This window comes from Pelobates fuscus, chromosome 6 (assembly GCF_036172605.1).
Source record: "Pelobates fuscus isolate aPelFus1 chromosome 6, aPelFus1.pri, whole genome shotgun sequence".
NCBI lineage: Eukaryota > Metazoa > Chordata > Amphibia > Anura > Pelobatidae > Pelobates > Pelobates fuscus.
In genome coordinates this window covers 11,856,972-11,878,923 of record NC_086322.1, presented here as the reverse complement: position 1 = coordinate 11,878,923, position 21,952 = coordinate 11,856,972, and the positions used below count along the sequence as shown (strand labels likewise).

Below are 21,952 nucleotides of genomic sequence, written 5' to 3'. Positions count from 1 at the left end.
CTGGTATTTTAGTTAACAATGAACAGCAAGCAGAACTGAGGCTTCCTTTCGCTCTGTCACTGAAACAGTTAAGGGAGCAGGCCCTGGTAGCTGGGATGGGACTTCCAGTGTGAGGGGGAGGGCAATGCTGGGAGGACATGTGAGGGAACATCCTGAGATAGGGGGAGGGTATTAGAGATAGGCAAGGCATTGCACGGGGGTGGGGAGCATGGCAGCAGGGATTATGTAGCGAAGGAAAGCTGCAGAATATCTTCCAGTGGATACAATATTGCAGAGCTCACTGCCAGCAGGTACAGTGCATTACGCAGGCCTGTATATACGCTTTGTTAATATTGATTATTCAGATCTTAATAAGCCAAGACTGTCTGTATCTCTCAATGTCAGGCAATGTCAGCTAATCGAGATTACTGCATTTTACACCAAGTTATTATTATTGATATTTATACAGCACCAACGTATTCCGCAGCGCTGTACAACTGCATGACACCAGGCAGCTGTTTGACCTGCGGGGTTTATTCCCAGAGCTGAGATGGGAAAACAAATAAGCAATTTATAGGCCGAACTAGCCCCGCTGTAAAAATAGAAACATGCTACCATGCTATTTTTTACCAGTAGGCAATGGGCAATTTTCAGGGCATTTCTTCACAATTCCCAGTTTAGTGAATGTGGGTTTCTTAACTAAAAAAACTGAATTGCAGTAAGTGAACTGAGATGTAACATGTACTCTCTAATGAATGCTCCTACCCAGCCACAGCACAGATATTATCCTCAGCTCACTATAAGGACTGTGTTAATGCCAGCGTCTGCGTAAAACGCTGCTTCTGGGCTACTGCGGTGTGCAGTTCCTGAATGTAACGAAGCACCATTTTAATACGTTTACGACATTATAGAAAATGTAATTATAGGCGATCAGGTAAACATCTGAGATAGACCCCATTCCTAATATTACAGCTGTGATGGTAGCAGTGTACATGGCACCGTCCTTATTAAGGCAGAGTAATAATAACAGGCAGCAGTATTACAGAGCACAATACGTTACAGTATGGTGTATCTATCTATAAAATAATTATATAGCATAGCATATGTGCAGTAAGAGATCGCAAACACTGACTCTGAGCTATATAGTACATGCTATAACAGAGCGTGATACAAGGCCGACTCTGATCTATATAGTTATATAGCATATCCTGTAACAGAGCGTGATATAAGGCCGACTCTGATCTATATAGTTATATAGCGTATCCTGTAACAGAGCGAGATATAAGGCCGACTCTGATCTATATAGTTATATAGCGTATCCTGTAACAGAGCGAGATATAAGGCCGACTCTGATCTATATAGTTATATAGCGTATCCTGTAACAGAGCGAGATATAAGGCCGACTCTGATCTATATAGTTATATAGCGTATCCTGTAACAGAGCGAGATATAAGGCCGACTCTGATCTATATAGTTATATAGCGTACCCTGTAACAGAGCGAGATATAAGGCCGACTCTGATCTATATAGTTATATAGCGTATCCTGTAACAGAGCGTGATATAAGGCCGACTCTGATCTATATAGTTATATAGCGTATCCTGTAACAGAGCGAGATATAAGGCCGACTCTGATCTATATAGTTATATAGCGTACCCTGTAACAGAGCGAGATATAAGGCCGACTCTGATCTATATAGTTATATAGCGTATCCTGTAACAGAGCGAGATATAAGGCCGACTCTGATCTATATAGTTATATAGCGTATCCTGTAACAGAGCGAGATATAAGGCCGACTCTGATCTATATAGTTATATAGCGTATCCTAAAACAGAGCGAGATATAAGGCCGACTCTGATCGATATAGTTATATAGCGTACCCTGTAACAGAGCGAGATATAAGGCCGACTCTGATCTATATAGTTATATAGCGTATCCTGTAACAGAGCGAGATATAAGGCCGACTCTGATCTATATAGTTATATAGCGTATCCTGTAACAGAGCGTGATATAAGGCCGACTCTGATCTATATAGTTATATAGCGTATCCTGTAACAGAGCGAGATATAAGGCCGACTCTGATCTATATAGTTATATAGCGTATCCTGTAACAGAGCGAGATATAAGGCCGACTCTGATCTATATAGTTATATAGCGTATCCTGTAACAGAGCGAGATATAAGGCCGACTCTGATCTATATAGTTATATAGCGTATCCTGTAACAGAGCGAGATATAAGGCCGACTCTGATCTATATAGTTATATAGCGTATCCTGTAACAGAGCGAGATATAAGGCCGACTCTGATCTATATAGTTATATAGCGTATCCTGTAACAGAGCGAGATATAAGGCCGACTCTGATCTATATAGTTATATAGCGTATCCTGTAACAGAGCGAGATATAAGGCCGACTCTGATCTATATAGTTATATAGCGTATCCTGTAACAGAGCGAGATATAAGGCCGACTCTGATCTATATAGTTATATAGCGTATCCTGTAACAGAGCGAGATATAAGGCCGACTCTGATCTATATAGTTATATAGCGTATCCTGTAACAGAGCGAGATATAAGGCCGACTCTGATCTAAATAGTTATATAGCGTATCCTGTAACAGAGCGTGATATAAGGCCGACTCTGATCTATATAGTTATATAGCGTATCCTATAACAGAGCGAGATATAAGGCCTACTCTGATCTATATAGTTATATAGCGTACCCGGTAACAGAGCGAGATATAAGGCCGACTCTGATCTATATAGTTATATAGCGTATCCTGTAACAGAGCGAGATATAAGGCCGACTCTGATCTATATAGTTATATAGCGTATCCTGTAACAGAGCGAGATATAAGGCCGACTCTGATCTATATAGTTATATAGCGTATCCTGTAACAGAGCGAGATATAAGGCCGACTCTGATCTATATAGTTATATAGCGTATCCTGTAACAGAGCGAGATATAAGGCCGACTCTGATCTATATAGTTATATAGCGTATCCTGTAACAGAGCGAGATATAAGGCCGACTCTGATCTATATAGTTATATAGCGTATCCTGTAACAGAGCGAGATATAAGGCCGACTCTGATCTATATAGTTATATAGCGTATCCTGTAACAGAGCGAGATATAAGGCCGACTCTGATCTATATAGTTATATAGCGTATCCTGTAACAGAGCGAGATATAAGGCCGACTCTGATCTATATAGTTATATAGCGTATCCTGTAACAGAGCGAGATATAAGGCCGACTCTGATCTAAATAGTTATATAGCGTATCCTGTAACAGAGCGTGATATAAGGCCGACTCTGATCTATATAGTTATATAGCGTATCCTATAACAGAGCGAGATATAAGGCCTACTCTGATCTATATAGTTATATAGCGTACCCGGTAACAGAGCGAGATATAAGGCCGACTCTGATCTATATAGTTATATAGCGTATCCTGTAACAGAGCGAGATATAAGGCCGACTCTGATCTATATAGTTATATAGCGTATCCTGTAACAGAGCGAGATATAAGGCCGACTCTGATCTATATAGTTATATAGCGTATCCTGTAACAGAGCGAGATATAAGGCCGACTCTGATCTATATAGTTATATAGCGTATCCTGTAACAGAGCGAGATATAAGGCCGACTCTGATCTATATAGTTATATAGCGTATCCTGTAACAGAGCGTGATATAAGGCCGACTCTGATCTATATAGTTATATAGCGTATCCTGTAACAGAGCGAGATATAAGGCCGACTCTGATCTATATAGTTATATAGCGTATCCTGTAACAGAGCGAGATATAAGGCCGACTCTGATCTATATAGTTATATAGCGTATCCTGTAACAGAGCGAGATTTAAGGCCGACTCTGATCTATATAGTTATATAGCAAATCCTGTAACAGAGCGAGATATAAGGCCGACTCTGATCTATATAGTTATATAGCGTACCATGTAACAGAGCGAGATATAAGGGCGACTCTGATCTATATAGTTATATAGCGTATCCTGTAACAGAGCGAGATATAAGGCCGACTCTAAACTATATAGTTATATAGCGTATCCTGTAACAGAGCGAGATATAAGGCCGACTCTGATCTATATAGTTATATAGCGTATCCTGTAATAGAGCGAGATATAAGGCCGACTCTGATCTATATAGTTATATAGCGTATCCTGTAACAGAGCGTGATATAAGGCCGACTCTGATCTATATAGTTATATAGCGTATCCTGTAACAGAGCGAGATATAAGGCCGACTCTGATCTATATAGTTATATAGCGTATCCTGTAACAGAGCGAGATATAAGGCCGACTCTGATCTATATAGTTATATAGCGTATCCTGTAACAGAGCGAGATATAAGGCCGACTCTGATCTATATAGTTATATAGCGTATCCTGTAACAGAGCGAGATATAAGGCCGACTCTGATCTATATAGTTATATAGCGTATCCTGTAACAGAGCGAGATATAAGGCCGACTCTGATCTATATAGTTATATAGCGTATCCTGTAACAGAGCGAGATATAAGGCCGACTCTGATCTATATAGTTATATAGCGTATCCTGTAACAGAGCGAGATATAAGGCCGACTCTGATCTATATAGTTATATAGCGTATCCTGTAACAGAGCGAGATATAAGGCCGACTCTGATCTATATAGTTATATAGCGTACCCGGTAACAGAGCGAGATATAAGGGCGACTCTGATCTATATAGTTATATAGCGTATCCTGTAACAGAGCGAGATATAAGGCCGACTCTGATCTATATAGTTATATAGCGTATCCTGTAACAGAGCGAGATATAAGGCCGACTCTGATCTATATAGTTATATAGCGTATCCTGTAACAGAGCGTGATATAAGGCCGACTCTGATCTATATAGTTATATAGCGTATCCTGTAACAGAGCGAGATATAAGGCCGACTCTGATCTATATAGTTATATAGCGTATCCTGTAACAGAGAGAGATATAAGGCCGACTCTGATCTATATAGTTATATAGCGTATCCTGTAACAGAGAGAGATATAAGGCCGACTCTGATCTATATAGTTATATAGCGTATCCTGTAACAGAGCGTGATATAAGGCCGACTCTGATCTATATAGTTATATAGCGTATCCTGTAACAGAGCGAGATATAAGGCCGACTCTGATCTATATAGTTATATAGCGTATCCTGTAACAGAGCGAGATATAAGGCCGACTCTGATCTATATAGTTATATAGCGTATCCTGTAACAGAGCGAGATATAAGGCCGACTCTGATCTATATAGTTATATAGCGTATCCTGTAACAGAGCGAGATATAAGGCCGACTCTGATCTATATAGTTATATAGCGTATCCTGTAACAGAGCAAGATATAAGGCCGACTCTGATCTATATAGTTATATAGCGTATCCTGTAACAGAGCGAGATATAAGGCCGACTCTGATCTATATAGTTATATAGCGTATCCTGTAACAGAGCGTGATATAAGGCTGACTCTGATCTATATAGTTATATAGCTATAGAGCGAGATATAAGGCCGACTCTGATCTATATAGTTATATAGCGTATCCTGTAACAGAGCGAGATATAAGGCCGACTCTGATCTATATAGTTATATAGCGTATCCTGTAACAGAGCGTGATATAAGGCTGACTCTGATCTATATAGTTATATAGCGTATCCTGTAACAGAGCGAGATATAAGGCCGACTCTGATCTATATAGTTATATAGCGTATCCTGTAACAGAGAGAGATATAAGGCCGACTCTGATCTATATAGTTATATAGCGTATCCTGTAACAGAGCGAGATATAAGGCTGACTCTGATCTATATAGCTATAGAGCGAGATATAAGGCCGACTCTGATCTATATAGTTATATAGCGTACCCTGTAACAGAGCGTGATATAAGGCCGACTCTGATCTATATAGTTATATAGCGTATCCTGTAACAGAGCGAGATATAAGGCCGACTCTGATCTATATAGTTATATAGCGTATCCTGTAACAGAGCGAGATATAAGGCCGACTCTGATCTATATAGTTATATAGCGTATCCTGTAACAGAGCGAGATATAATGCCGACTCTGATCTATATAGTTATATAGCGTATCCTGTAACAGAGCGAGATATAAGGCCGACTCTGATCTATATAGTTATATAGCGTATCCTGTAACAGAGCGAGATATAAGGCCGACTCTGATCTATATAGTTATATAGCGTATCCTGTAACAGAGCGTGATATAAGGCCAACTCTGATCTATATAGTTATATAGCGTATCCTGTAACAGAGCGAGATATAAGGCCGACTCTGATCTATATAGTTATATAGCGTATCCTGTAACAGAGCGAGATATAAGGCCGACTCTGATCTATATAGTTATATAGCGTATCCTGTAACAGAGCGAGATATAAGGCCGACTCTGATCTATATATTTATATAGCGTATCCTGTAACAGAGCGAGATATAAGGCCGACTCTGATCTATATAGTTATATAGCGTACCCTGTAACAGAGCGTGATATAAGGCCGACTCTGATCTATATAGTTATATAGCGTATCCTGTAACAGAGCAAGATATAATGCCGACTCTGATCTATATAGTTATATAGCGTACCCTGTATCAGAGCGAGATACAAGGCCGACTCTGATCTATATAGTTATATAGCGTATCCTGTAACAGAGCGAGATATAAGGCCGACTCTGATCTATATAGTTATATAGCGTATCCTGTAACAGAGCGAGATATAAGGCCGACTCTGATCTATATAGTTATATAGCGTACCCTGTAACAGAGCGTGATATAAGGCCGACTCTGATCTATATAGTTATATAGCGTATCCTGTAACAGAGCGAGATATAAGGCCGACTCTGATCTATATAGTTATATAGCGTACCCTGTAACAGAGCGAGATATAAGGCCGACTCTGATCTATATAGTTATATAGCGTACCCTGTAACAGAGCGAGATATAAGGCCGACTCTGATCTATATAGTTATATAGGGTATCCTGTAACAGAGCGAGATATAAGGCCGACTCTGATCTATATAGTTATATAGCGTATCCTGTAACAGAGCGAGATATAAGGCCGACTCTGATCTATATAGTTATATAGCGTATCCTGTAACAGAGCGTGATATAAGGCCGACTCTGATCTATATAGTTATATAGCGTATCCTGTAACAGAGCGAGATATAAGGCCGACTCTGATCTATATTGTTATATAGCGTATCCTGTAGCAGAGCGAGATATAAGGCCGACTCTGATCTATATAGTTATATAGCGTATCCTGTAACAGAGCGTGATACAAGGCCGACTCTGATCTATATAGTTATATAGCGTATCCTGTAACAGAGCGTGATATAAGGCCGACTCTGATCTATATAGTTATATAGCGTATCCTGTAACAGAACGTGATATAAGGCCGACTCTGATCTATATAGTTATATAGCGTACCCTGTAACAGAGCGAGATACAAGGCCGACTCTGATCTATAAACACACAGTAACACACTGCTATACACACAGTAACACACTGCTATACACACACTTACACAATATAAACACACAGTAACACACTGCTATACACACACTTACACAATGTTAACACACAGTAACACATTGCTATACACACACTTACACAATGCTATACACACAGTAACACACTACTATACACACACTTACACAATATAAACACACAGTAACACACTGCTATACACACACTTACACAATATAAACACACAGTAACACACTGCTATACACACACTTACACAATGTAAACACACAGTAACACACTGCTATACACACACTTACACAATATAAACACGCAGTAACACACTGCTATACACACACTTACACAATGAACACACAGTAACACACTGCTATACACACACTTACACAATGTAAACACACAGTAACACACTGCTATACACACACTTACACAATATAAACACACAGTAACACACTGCTATACACACAGTAACACACTGCTATACACACACTTACACAATATAAACACACAGTAACACACTGCTATACACACACTTACACAATATAAACACACAGTAACACACTGCTATACACACAGTAACACACTGCTATACACACACTTACACAATATAAACACACAGTAACACACTGCTATACACACAGTAACACACTGCTATACACACACTTACACAATATAAACACACAGTAACACACTGCTATACACACACTTACACAATGAACACACAGTAACACACTGCTATACACACACTTACACAATATAAACACACAATAACACACTGATATACACACACTTACACAATATAAACACACAGTAACACACTGCTATACACACACTTACACAATGTAAACACACAGTAACACACTGCTATACACACACTTACACAATGCTATACACACAGTAACATACTGCTATACACACACGTACACAATATAAACACACAGTAACACACTGCTATACACACACTTACACAATATAAACACACAGTAACACACTGCTATACACACACTTACACAATGTAAACACACAGTAACACACTGCTATACACACAGAAACACACTGCTATACACACACTTACACAATATAAACACACAGTAACACACTGCTATACACACACTTACACAATGCTATACACACAGTAACATACTGCTATACACACATTTACACAATGAACACACAGTAACACACTGCTATACATACACTTACACAATATAAACACACAGTAACACACTGCTATACACACAGAAACACACTGCTATACACACACTTACACAATATAAACACACAGTAACACACTGCTATACACACAGAAACACACTGCTATATATACACACACTCATTCAGACAGTATACACAATGGCACATTACCCATTACACAATATTCCACTAACAATTACACACGGTATACACATTGCCACAAACACACACAGCATACACATTCACAATGAGATATGGTATACACACAATGACACAATACTACACCCACACTGACAGTGTACACACTGACACAAATTGCTATCTCACACGGCTACACACACAGTCAGACACATTACAGACATTGTTAGTAGTATTTCAGTGATTTCCAAATGTTCTTTTTCTCTTATGTCACTCACTGTGATGTTATGTAACATTCGGTGACATTGTGACCTGTGATGCCATGCATATATAATTATTTATGCAATTAGCACAGCCGGTATTTTTTCCCAGAAAGGTGGCAACCCTACATGATCAAAACCACTTTATGAAGCTAAATTGTTTTGGTGCTTAGAGTGTGCCTTTAATAGAATCTTAGAGGTTACAATGTTGTTCCATCTCAGGAACGATTGTTGCTAATTAGTTATTTTTACATTTCAGAACAGAAGCTGACTGACATAATGGCCAACTTTGCCATCCGAAGATACAAGAACAGGGACTATGACATTGTTCGCCTCCTGTTTGCACAGGGAATGATAGAGCACCTTCCTGTTACCTGCATCTACATCCTAAAGCTTCTCAGAGTGCACTTTGTCCTCATGGTGTCGTTTATTTCTTTACTCATGGCCTCTAGATCCTACCTGCTATCTTTCATGTGCATGACGGCTATATTGGCTGCTGGCTGGCAGCTGTTGAAGGCTGAATTCAATCACTATGTAGAACAATGTTACAGCGAGGACCTTATGGACATTGAGAAGTCCTACATGGTAAACAGCAGGTCCTGCTTCTGGGTGGCTGAGTCCAATGGCAGGGTTATAGGCATAGTAGGAGCGCAAGGAGCGGAGGAGTCTGATGATGTCATGGTGTTGAGACGCTTGTCCGTCGCAAAGGACCAACGCTTCAAGGGAGTCGCCAAATCACTTTGTACGACAGTCATTGACTTTGCTCGACAACAGGGGTGTAAGAATGTGACTCTAGAAACATCCATGATACAGCACGGGGCTCACAAATTGTATGAAAGTATGGACTTTCAGAAGACTAACGTCCGTGTATTCCCAACCTGGTTTGCAAGACTCACAAACTTTTCTGTTTTCAAATATACATACAATATAGAAACTCACTGATCCTCGAATATAAATTGACTTGCCACAGTATGAGCTTTGCCCCAGCTCTCCTGATAATGCAGTAAGTCCTGCTTTGATTCTACTGGATATACAAAGGATTGAGGACATTTAATCATCACAAACATTTCCAGTGAGCGGGGAGGACATTGCTGTCTTCTCCAGTCTTTGAAATAAAGCATCCAGTGAAATATCAGAGTAACTGGTAGCTCTCCTGTTCCAGCAAGGGTACAATGGTAGACAGGAATGGTGATGGACCTAAGGATAAGGACATATATTGGCTTGATATGTCATACTTTTCTTGTCCCTAATGTCTGAAGCTCACACAGAAAAATACAGCACTCTGAGATGAGACACCAATGATGAAGCAAAGTCTGGCATTGTCCATCTGACAGGGATCTACATATTCTAGGCAGGGAGGAGGACATGTGGAACTCCCTAGTTGTTGGTTGAGTGAAGCCCCACCATGCAGGTTGGTCCTACTCTTGCAGATCATTGTGTGTATCCAGGTTCATGGAAAATTGGACAGAAAATGCAAGACAATCCAGCAACATTGTGCTATGGAAAAACTCCATTCATAACAAACGCTATGTGGTGTCAATCAGTTTTACTGATATAATGAAAGAGTCATGGTAGAAAACTACAGGGTGCGCTAGGTTTTCCTATACTGTTTGAACCAGACTGGCGAGGGTGATATCCGTGTATTTATTTCCTATTTAAAATATATACACATTGGCAACTGGATACCAACAGATGAACTGTCGGGGGACTTTGTCTGAAAACAGAAAAAAAGCCTTACTTAGCCCCGTGACGGGATGATCTGTGTTTTATTTTATAAGGCAGAGTCACATGTCAGTTCAGCCCCACGGTGAGATACAGAATGGATATTTAATTATGTCTTTGTGGTCCTAGAGTGTTAGGTAGGTTTATTCAATAAATAGCACTGTATTAACTGAAGATGCAGAGTCTTAAAGGAGATTTGACTTTCTTTGATAAATATGGTGTAAGTTATTTCCTCCTTACAAGATGCATATGTATGCAGATATCTTTTCATTATATGGGTGCCCATCCATTGAGATCCATTCTAAACTGCCTTTTGTTTCCTTTGCTACATCTTATCTCCTAGAATTTATAAATGTCTATTTGATTTCTACCAATAAAATCCACTATCAACACTTGAAATGTTTCCTATTCATTGATTGACAGCGAGAGATGGTCAACACCAGGAGACATTCGCCATAAGTAGATTTACTTAATAGGTACTTAATCAATTAATTTAAAGGGACACTCCACTGCTCAAATAAATACATATAATCACTGTTTAGTAGGTGTACCCCAAATAAAAACGTGCATGAATTTATTATTTTTTAAGTGGGGGTATATCTAAAACATCTTGCAAAAGTTGAAGATCTCTTATCTGCAGCCTTTTCAAGCCCTCCCCTTCTAACCCCGCCCAGACTTTCTGTGGCTGTCCAATCACAGACTTCCCAATGCAGCTCAATGAGAAATGTATGTGCCCTGGAAAATTGCTACCTCTTGAATTTAACTAAAATGAGCTAACCATACCAGGATGTAACAGGACCTGTCTGATTGAAAACCAGGGGGTTTTAACAAGGTTAATTTAGAAAAGAGCCAATTTCTGTTGAAATCTGCACCTTGTGTAAAATAAAAAAAGGACATACTCTTCACACGTAAAGCACTTCAGCAAGCTAAAATGCTTTATGGGTCCAGAGTGTCCCTTTATGTAATTAAACCATGGTAGGTATGAATTAGCTATTTATCAAACTATAGGAAAACCATTGTTTATTTTCTATGTTCACATTTAAGCCGCATGCTACTCTTTACCATCTTTAACCATAGAAGCTCTTCAAGCCCAGACTAATTTAATGGAACTGCTTAAGATACATGTTTAATATATTTATTCCATCCACTTCACCAGTGCTACTAAGAGTATGTCAACATAATGGGGTCTTTGGCGTGCTCTGATTACTTCCAGGTACTTTATTTACAGTTAGTAACTGATTGCATAACATGATGAGTGCCACCTATAAACAGACCGTTATCTATGTAAAGAACGTTAATCAAAATAATCCAAGGGTGCTCAGACGGCACGTTCTAACCAGCATCTCCTTATCCATCTCATACATATATGTTTCCCCTAGAGCAGGGGTTCCCAAACCAGTCCTCATGGCCCACCAACAGTCCAGGATTTATATATTTTCCTGTTTTATTCCAATGGAGGTTCTATCAAAACCTGGACTGTTGGTGGGTCTTGAGGACTGGTTTGGGAAACGCTGCCCTAGAGAAATGCACAGGCCATTAGACTTCGGCTAGGATTTCTACTTCCTGGTTGAATAATTTGAGTGAATCAGAGCCACCTTTGGTAAAAATAATATGTCTTTAGTAACATTTTAAAGTTAATAAAGACATACTTTATGAATGTCCCATACAGGACCTGTCAATCATAGTTTTTATAAGTCTCCCAGAATGCTGTGTAAAATAATGAGACATTTTTAATTATATAGATGACTACATCTCTGGTTGGTGAATTCCTCAGCGGTGCTCTTTTTAGAGGTATCCTTTGTAGAAACAGTTAATCCAAAAATATGTGTTTTTTTTTGTTTTAATTAAAAGTGAACTGAAAGGTTTTACTTCTTCCCTAAGATTTTCACGGTATGAGGTATCATCTGGTAGAAATGTTTTTAGTACCCCAATTTGTCCTCCCTTGCTGAGTCTCCAGTCTGAAAGGTTCCTGTACCATTGATAAGGGTAGGGCACTGCCTAGGGTCAGTGTAGAATGAGCTGTGGAGGAGATACATTTGGAGAACACTCGAGGCACTTAGCAGAACACACTCATCATCGCTCACTCACTGTCTACATACACTGGTAACAGTCACAGTCAGTGCTGATAATGCCAACTTTCAGCGCTCGATAGCGCCACAGAGAATAGAAAGCATTTTGCCTTCTCCCCATATACGTGGACTCCCCGACTTGCTGAGTTGAATTTGGAGAAACCACTTAAAGCGATTGTTGTGTTGAGCTATTTTAATTGCTTTGTTTGATGTTTTCATTGCAAACAGCTGAAAGTCTGTACATTTTGACAATAAAGCTGATTATTAATGGGGGTTGAATACATACATTGATATCACTGCCTGTATCTGTGAGTACAGTGAGTGTGTGCAGCTGTGTAAATACATGCTGGGTTAGGCATGTTAGAACTTAGTATAGAGGGGTTACATGTTTACTCCAACCCATTTTTTTTTTTTTTTTAAATCGAACATGTTTTGTGGTTGGTGTAACCCTTGCTGGTACAGCCTCACTCCTCTCCCATAAAAACAATTCTCACCTGCAGTCCAGTACAGAGACCAAGTTCTCCCTTGATCCCGATGCCTTCAGTGTGGTCCAATTAACTCCAATCAGCTACTCTGGTCCTACACTTACATAACTCTCTCTTGTTTTGAACTCTCTGAATTCTCACTTTAGCCAATAACCCTGGGAGTACTTATTGGAAATGACACTGTACTCCAGAAAAATTACACAAAAAATACACATATTCTACGCACAATGTTTAACCGTTGTGATTCTAACGTAATCCGGAGCAATACAGTTAGTCAGCAGATTTACCAGGCTTTAAAAGTGAGCATGTCTGCTCCTATCTTCCACAAACTAGGTATGAATTATCTTGGAGGCAGGAGCAGAGTCCATGATTGCTCAGATAACCTGTTACTAGAGTACAGACAGAACGATAAATATCACCAGCTGGTTGGTCTCCCAGAGTCCGTCAATAACTAACCTCATCTCGACATTCTCAGCTCAGGTAAGTGGTCACTGGCCAGATTAATGTCATCTCCGAGTCCTCCTCATTCAGAGCGGCTATTAAACTGCTGGCCCAACTGGTCGCCATGCTTGACTGTATAGTTTTATTAGAATGCATAGGGTTCCATCTTTGTTTGAACATTGCCATGCATTGTGGGTAAATAGGTCTTCTACCCTAAAAAAGGGCGTGAGATGAAACTGAGAAGGTAGTGACGCTTTAAAAATGTTGGCTTAATAAGGTTTTATCATTAATATTGTAATGTTAGTTGTGGCGAAACCAACCTCGCCACTGGGCCCTGGAGAAGCCTGTTTGCTAGCCTCCTACCTGCTGACTTTGGCCCCTGGGTTATTTGGGGCATATTATACTTTATATGGCGGCTACTGGCCCTTTAAAATCATCTATGGACAGATTGGGACTTTTGGGACTACTGTGCCTTTAAGACTGTGGAGCATATTTCAGTATATTGCCTTTCATATTATATATGTTATACTGTGTTCAGTTTTACCTGTGATATGTATGCAGCATTCATCTGATTGTTCGGTAGAATCCCTCCATTCATTATATTGAGGGAAACTACCGAACAACCAGACCACCCAGGACTAAGTGTGCCTCCAATTACCGTTTGCAACAATGTTGCAAACGGGTAATTGGCAATCCGTGCAGTGTGGTCTTTGTCCTCTGGGTGGCCGCCATTCGGGAGCCGAACACGTGGCGGCGGCCATCTTAAACTACCGAACAGCTGTGTTTTGCCGTCGAGTGTCTGGAACTGAAAACGGACACTCGACTAGGCAAGCACCGCTGAGACCTCCAGACGTCCAGGATTTCGTGGGGAAACTACCGAACGGCCCGCCGTTCGGTAGAAAGAAACTCACGAACTAGGGGATTCATGCAAATTCCCCTTAGTCTCTATAACCCAGGCAATTTGTCTGTTTCATTCCCTTTTCTGTGACCGACCGCAGGGCCAAAATGCATGGAACTGTTTTCGGATACTTTACCCATGCGGTCGGTCAAATCTTTGGAACCCCATATCTCACGAACCGTCCATCCGAATGACTTGAATTTTGAATATGTTGTCCCCCTGAATAAGGGCTATCCCTGGATTTAAAGGTGTACCCCCTGTTTCTGGGGTACATCCAGAACTTGGCTGGAAAAGTGTACCGGATAATTGGGTTTAATGTTATCTGAGGGGAGGGGATGTGTGGGCTGAACCATGTATGTGATTGGTTATTTTATGCCTCCCCCTGGGTGTGGCCTGTATGTGTATTATTGTAATAAAAGCCAGGCTGGATGAGACAGTCCAGAGTTCCTGTTTTACCCTCAAAGTGAAGTGTCGTCTCATTATTGGGGGAAGGATTTATTGCATGCTGTTCCAGTTGACTGCTAGGAGTGTAAGCCTATTTGTATGGTTCCTATTCAACGGTCTACAGCATTCATATGCTAGAGAAGATTCATATGCTGAATCGGTTCGGTGATTGTGGTGTCTGCCAGAGTGCTTGGAGGCCTCAGGAAGCGCTAGGAGCATCCATTAACGGAGGTACCAAGTCGGGGTGCCAGGCGATCCGTTACATTAGTATTGGTGCTGAAATGGCACATCTCCCAACATTTCACACTGACAAACAGGGACACTTTGATTTTAGGGGAGTGATTGGGGCTGTGGTCAGGGGTGAGGTTGTTCTGAGAAGTCTTAGGTGACTTACTGATAACAATTTTACAACTTTATGGTAATTTAGAGACATAACAATGTAACTTATTTACACAGACTGGTTTCTAAACACAATGATTGTTCATTAACGGTTGATAACTTGTACAAGCTCTGATCAAAACAAAACCTGGAATCTGCTATATGTCTGTTCAGCCGTAATTCACCTCTTTCATATTAAGTGCACCCAGACTTATTATATATAAGTTTATTCAGGGGAAACAAGGACTTCAGTTCACATAAAACTATTTACAGTATCTCACAAAAGTGAGCACACCCCTCACATTTTTGTAAATATTTTAGGATATCTTTTCATGTGACAACACTGAAGAAATGACTCTGGTACAATGTAAAGTACAAAGTGTACAGCAAGCATGTCAAACTCGAAGTCTTTTAAGTTTATGTGGGCCGCAAAAAAAAACCTTTACATTTTCATAGAAACGTATGTTTATTATTAAAAGTACAGTATAAAAAATAAAAAAACAGCATCCCCCTCTACTAAACCACAGCACCCCATCTACCACCCTGTACCAAATCTGATCCTCCCGCTGACACACACACATACTCACTGACAGGCACACACACACACTGCCAGACACACACATACTCACTGACAGACAGACACACACACTGACAGACACACACATACTCACTGACAGACACACACATACTCACTGACAGACACACACATACTCACTGACAGACAGACACACACTGACAGACACACACATACTCACTGACAGACACACACATACTCACTGACAGACACACACACATACTCACTGACAGACACACATACTCACTGACAGACATACACACTGACAGACACACACACATACTCACTGACAGGCACACACACTGCCAGACACACACATACTCACTGACAGACAGACACACACACTGACAGACACACACATACTCACTGACAGACACACACATACTCACTGACAGACATACACACTGACAGACACCCACACATACTCACTGACAGGCACACACACTGCCAGACACACACATACTCACTGACAGACAGACACACACACTGACAGACACACACACGCATACTCACTGACAGACACACATACTCACTGACAGACATAAACACTGACAGACACACACACATACTCACTGACAGACAGACACACACTGACAGACACACACACATACTCACTGACAGACAGACACACACACTGACAGACACACACATACTCACTGACGGACACATATACTCACTGACAGACACACACACTCACTGACATACAGACACACTTACAGACACACATACTCACTGACAGACAGACAGACACACACACAGACACACACTCACTGACAGACACACACACACATTCTTGCACACACATACTTTTCTTTATTGCTCAGTACCTTTGGAGACAATGTGGGGCATTTCCCTGGGGTCCTTCTATCTGTTCCTCACTGCTCCCGTGCGCAGTTTAGTGATACTGGGTGCCGGAATAGGACCTCATATTAGAGCGCCCGGCTTCAGTACAGATGGCGCGAGGGAGCAGTGAGGAGCAGGAACACTGAGCAAACTTGCTGACCCTCCTCCCCGGCCAGGTAAGTGTTAGCAGAGTAGGCACCTGCAATGTGGGGAAAGCAGGCGCCTACTCTGCTATAACACAGAGCATGTACTCGCGGCTTGTCGGGCCGCAAAGATGGGCCTTGTGGGCCGCGAGTTTCACATGCTTGGTGTACAGCCCGTATAACAGCGTAAATTTGATGTCCCCTCAAAATAGCTCAACACAGCCATTAATGTCTGAACTGTTGGCAACAAAAGTGAGTGCATCCCTTAGTGGAAATGTCCAAATTGGGCCCAAAGTTCAATATTTTGTGTGGCCACCATTTTTTTCCAGCACTGCCTTAACCCTCATGGACATGGAGTTCACCAGAGCTTCACAGGTTGCCACTGGAGTCCTCTTTCACTCCTCCATGATGACATCTGTTTGAGGATGCCCCACAGATGCTCAATAGGGCTTAGATCTGGAGACATGCTTGGCCAGTCCATCAACTTTACCTTCAGCTTCTTTAGCAAGGCAGTGGTCATATTGGAGGTATGTTTGGGGTTGTTATCATGTTGGAATACTTCCCTGCATCCCAGTCTCCGAAGGGAGGGGATCATGCTCTGCTTCAGTATGTCACAGTACATGTTGGCATTCATGGTTCACTCTATGAACTGTAGCTTCCCAGTGCCGGCAGCACTCATGGAGGCCCAACTGTGACACTCCCAACACCATGCTTGACTGCAGGCAAGACACACTTGTCTTTGTACTCCTCACCTGGTTGCCGCCACACACGCTTGACACCATCTGAACCAAATAAGTTTATCTTGATCTGGCTGAACCCCCACCCCTTCAAACTCTGCAGCAATGCTGGCAGCACTCATATGTCTATTTCCCAAAGACAACCTCTAGATATGACGCTGAGCATGTGCACTCAACTTCTTTGGCTGACCATGGCGAGGCCTGTTCTGAGTGGAACCTGTCCTGTTCAGTTTCAAGATCTTGGCAATCTTCTTATAGCCTAGGCCATCTTTATGTAGAGCAACAATTTGTTTTTTCAGATCCTCAGAGGATTGCCATAAGGTGCTGTGAAGGATTTGTATGTATTTACCTGTGTGCCTTCGGTTATGCCTTCTCCCTGCAGTTTAAATTCGTGTAATAAGTTCCTTTTGTTTATGTATGTTGAGCAATGTATTCGTCTACCGAACCGAGACCACCCTGGGTAGCATTCAGAACTTAGAAAGTTGAGGAAACCGCACTTAATTGCTCCTAGGTGGCCGCCATTCAGCATACGAACACGTGGCGAGAACAAAGGATGGCGGCCATCTTAAAACTCACGAACGCGGTCAGCGGGACTTAAGCATGATTTGCCTGGAACTATTTTCGGCATGACAATTCCGCTAACACCCGGTCATCATAGAAGTCCCGGTTGACTACTTTCCACTTCACGAATCAAACCGGCATTCAGGAGGTGGAATCTACCGAACAAGGGGAGCAGTTCTATATAACCAAATGCAACGTTCGTATGGTAGTTTTCGTGTAATTAGACGCGAATGGAGACCGACTCTTGCTGCTGATTTCCTGGAACTGTAAAGCGGATACCACCACATGGCGAGTCGGTCAAACTTCCAAAGGCTGCAACACGGAAACTACCGAACGGAATTTCGTGAGATTTGGATATGTGACTCCCAGTATCCTCAGCTACCCAGGGATGTAAATATTATAACTGTATGTATTATGGAAAGTACTTTTCTGAAAATGCTGTAAATTGTAATATTTCTGGCCAGCAGATAATTGAGTTTAGTATGTTGCTGAAACTCAATTATCTAGCCTGGCCCAGAGGAGGAGTCTGTTACTGTTTAAAGTGAATGCCTGTTGCTTCCAGTAAATCAGTCTTGTTCCAGCATTAAGCTTTGGCTCACGTGTGGATTATTTAGTGTAACCAGAGATATTCATTCCTTTGGATTATTGGGAATATTCTTTTATGGGAAAAAAGGGAATACTGGACGGTGATATAAACTACTACCGTCACAGGTGCCATGTTTAACTTCCAGTGATCAGTATGAGAGTGTGAGAGCAATAACACCTTCTCCCCATTAACACCCGAGACCTTGTAACACTAACGAGTCACATGACACAATGGAGGGAAAATGGATAATTGGGCCCAATTTGGACATTAATGGCTGTGTGTTGAGTTATTTTGAGGGGACAGTAAATTTTAACCGTTATACAGGCTGTACACTTACTACTTTACATTGTAGCAGAGTGTCATTTCTTCAGTGTTGTCACATGAAAAGATTTAATAAAATATTTACAAAAATGTGAAGGGTGTACTCACGTTTGTGCGATACTATATATATGAAACATAATTTATTACGAATAAAATATAACAAAGTGTGAGAAATTAAGAAATGTTATTTTCAAAGTTCTGCATGGCATTTTAACTGTGAATGTCATAATACTGTTAACTGTTACTGCAATAAAACACTCATATTTGTATTTAAAAATGTACCAAGAGTACAACAGTACCCCCTATGTACAGGTTTGATGGTGTTTTGGAAAGTTACACGCTCAAATATAGAGCCTGCACTGCCACTGTTGGGAAATTTGCACCACTATATAAGATGTTGAACATTGCCTAAAACTTGTGTTAACACCTTCCCTGTTACAGCGTTCCATGACGTCCCCATATTAATGAGCTTAAAAGCCATTGTGGCGTCATGGAATGCGGTAAGGGCTTTGAGCTCCAATAGTTCCAGACAATGCACCTCCACCGCGATCCGCTTCTGGGGGAGGAGGCAGCTCCCTCCCCCCTCTCCCCAGCAAATAAGGTTCCCGCAGGAGTCCCCCTTCTGCTGTAAATAGGAAAATAAATGTTTTCTTAAAACCAGTGGTGTATCCTGGTTTTGTGCTGCCCTAGGCAGGACAAAACTCAGGCGCCCACCCACGCCACCCTCACCCAACCCTCCCCCCCCCACCCGCGCCACCCCCACCGAACCCTTCCCCCGTCCCGCCTTCTAAATACACACACACACACATTCACTGACAAATACGCATACACTAGGTAACAGAAACACACTCACTAGCAGACACACACACAGTCTAACAGACACACACACAGTCTAACAGACACACACTTACAGACACACACACTGACATACACACACACTAACACACACACACAGACCCACACACATACAGACATACACACACACACATACAGACATACACACACACACACACACACACATACAGACACACAGACACACTAACAGACATACACACACTAACAGACATACACACACTAACAGACATACACACACACAAACACACACACAAACTAACAGACACACACACAGACCCACTAACAGACATACACACACTTACAGACATACACTTACAGACATACACACACACACACACACTAACAGACATACACACACACACTAACAGACATACACAGACATACAAACACACTCAATCACTCACATATTTAATACATTTTTTTTTTTTTTTAATTTAACCCCCCCAGCCTCCTTACCTTTGGGAAAGCTGGGGGGGGGGGGGGATATCTGTCTCCCTGGTGGTCCAGTGGCTGCTGGGAAGTGCGGGTAGGTGGGCGGCCGGCGAGGGAGCACTTCCTCTGAGCGGTCTGCTCAGCTCCCTCGCGCGCCGCAGAGTGAGGCTGGGAGGCGGAGCCGGAATATGACGTCATATTCCGGCTCCCAGCCTCACTCTGCGGCGCGCGAGGGAGCTGAGCAGACCGCTCAGAGGAAGTGCTCCCTCGCCGGCCGCCCACCTACCCGCACTTCCCAGCAGCCCGCCGGCCGCCCAGCATGCCTTGTTAGCCGCAAGGCTAACAAGGCATTTGGGGGCGGCTTTTTTTGCCGCCCCCTGAAAAATGCCGCCCAAGGCAAATGCCTTGTTTGCCTCGCGGCAAATACACCCCTGCTTAAAATCCAAAATATATATAAGATATATATACACATATAGTATGTATGCTTTGCAATTTGAGGGACCTTCCTGACAACCCAGGCATAAAGTCCAGATGATTTAAATTGTAAGCCTTATAGTTAACCCTGTATCTTTCCAAAACACCATAACACCTTTATGTGTTCGCTGAACATAAATATTAGTGTTTCAAAACCGTAAAATGTATCACAACGATGATATCATCAGTGACTAAGTAGCTACTCAAAACAAAATAGACATGCCCCATTGAATACCCTGAGTTGTATAGTTTTGCAAATGGTGTGCCATGATGGGGGTAATTCTCATTCCTGGTCTACCATATGCTCTCAAAGGCAACATAGGCCCCAAATCAATATGGCAAAAAAATGTGTAGAAACTGTAAATGGGAAAGCCCTAAATTTGACCTGTACCTTTTCAAAACCCCATAAAACCTGTACATGCGGGGTACTGATGTAATTGTGAGACATCAATGAATACAGATATGTGTATTATATTTCAGTAAAAGCTAACAGTATTATGGCATTCACAGTTAATATGCCATGCAGAACTTCGAAAATAACCACATTTCTTAATTTCTCAAATTGCTTTTTATTTTATTTATATTAAATTTTGTTTCATGTATGAATATTTGCTATGGAATGAAAGTCCTGTTTCTCCTGAAACGTGTGGGTGTACTTAGTATGAAACAGGTAAATTATGGTGGAACAGACATTTAGCTCATATATGTTTTGATTAGAACTTGTAAAATTGCTCCATCCTTAAGGAGATGCTGAATGTTTATAAAAATGGATCTAGGTTTAGAAAATGGCATTCTGCTGGATGTGATTATTGTACTTTGATATAATCTCTGAGATATTCAAGGTAAAAGGTGAATGTGACTGATAATACGTTAAGTAACATCTTTTAGTTGAGAGTAATTACCATTACTAT

General features: G+C 41.4%; 1 protein-coding gene across 1 annotated transcript; it reads left to right on the top strand.

Moving 5' to 3' along the window:
• The first annotated feature begins 200 nt into the window (after positions 1 to 200).
• LOC134614094 (probable N-acetyltransferase camello) lies at positions 201 to 11,095 on the top strand. The gene is made up of 2 exons (XM_063457518.1): positions 201 to 290; positions 9,338 to 11,095. The coding sequence occupies exon 2, from the start codon at positions 9,358 to 9,360 to the stop codon at positions 10,018 to 10,020; it is 663 nt and encodes a 220-aa protein (XP_063313588.1). The 5' UTR covers positions 201 to 290; positions 9,338 to 9,357; the 3' UTR covers positions 10,021 to 11,095.
• Positions 11,096 to 21,952: the final 10,857 nt, after the last annotated feature.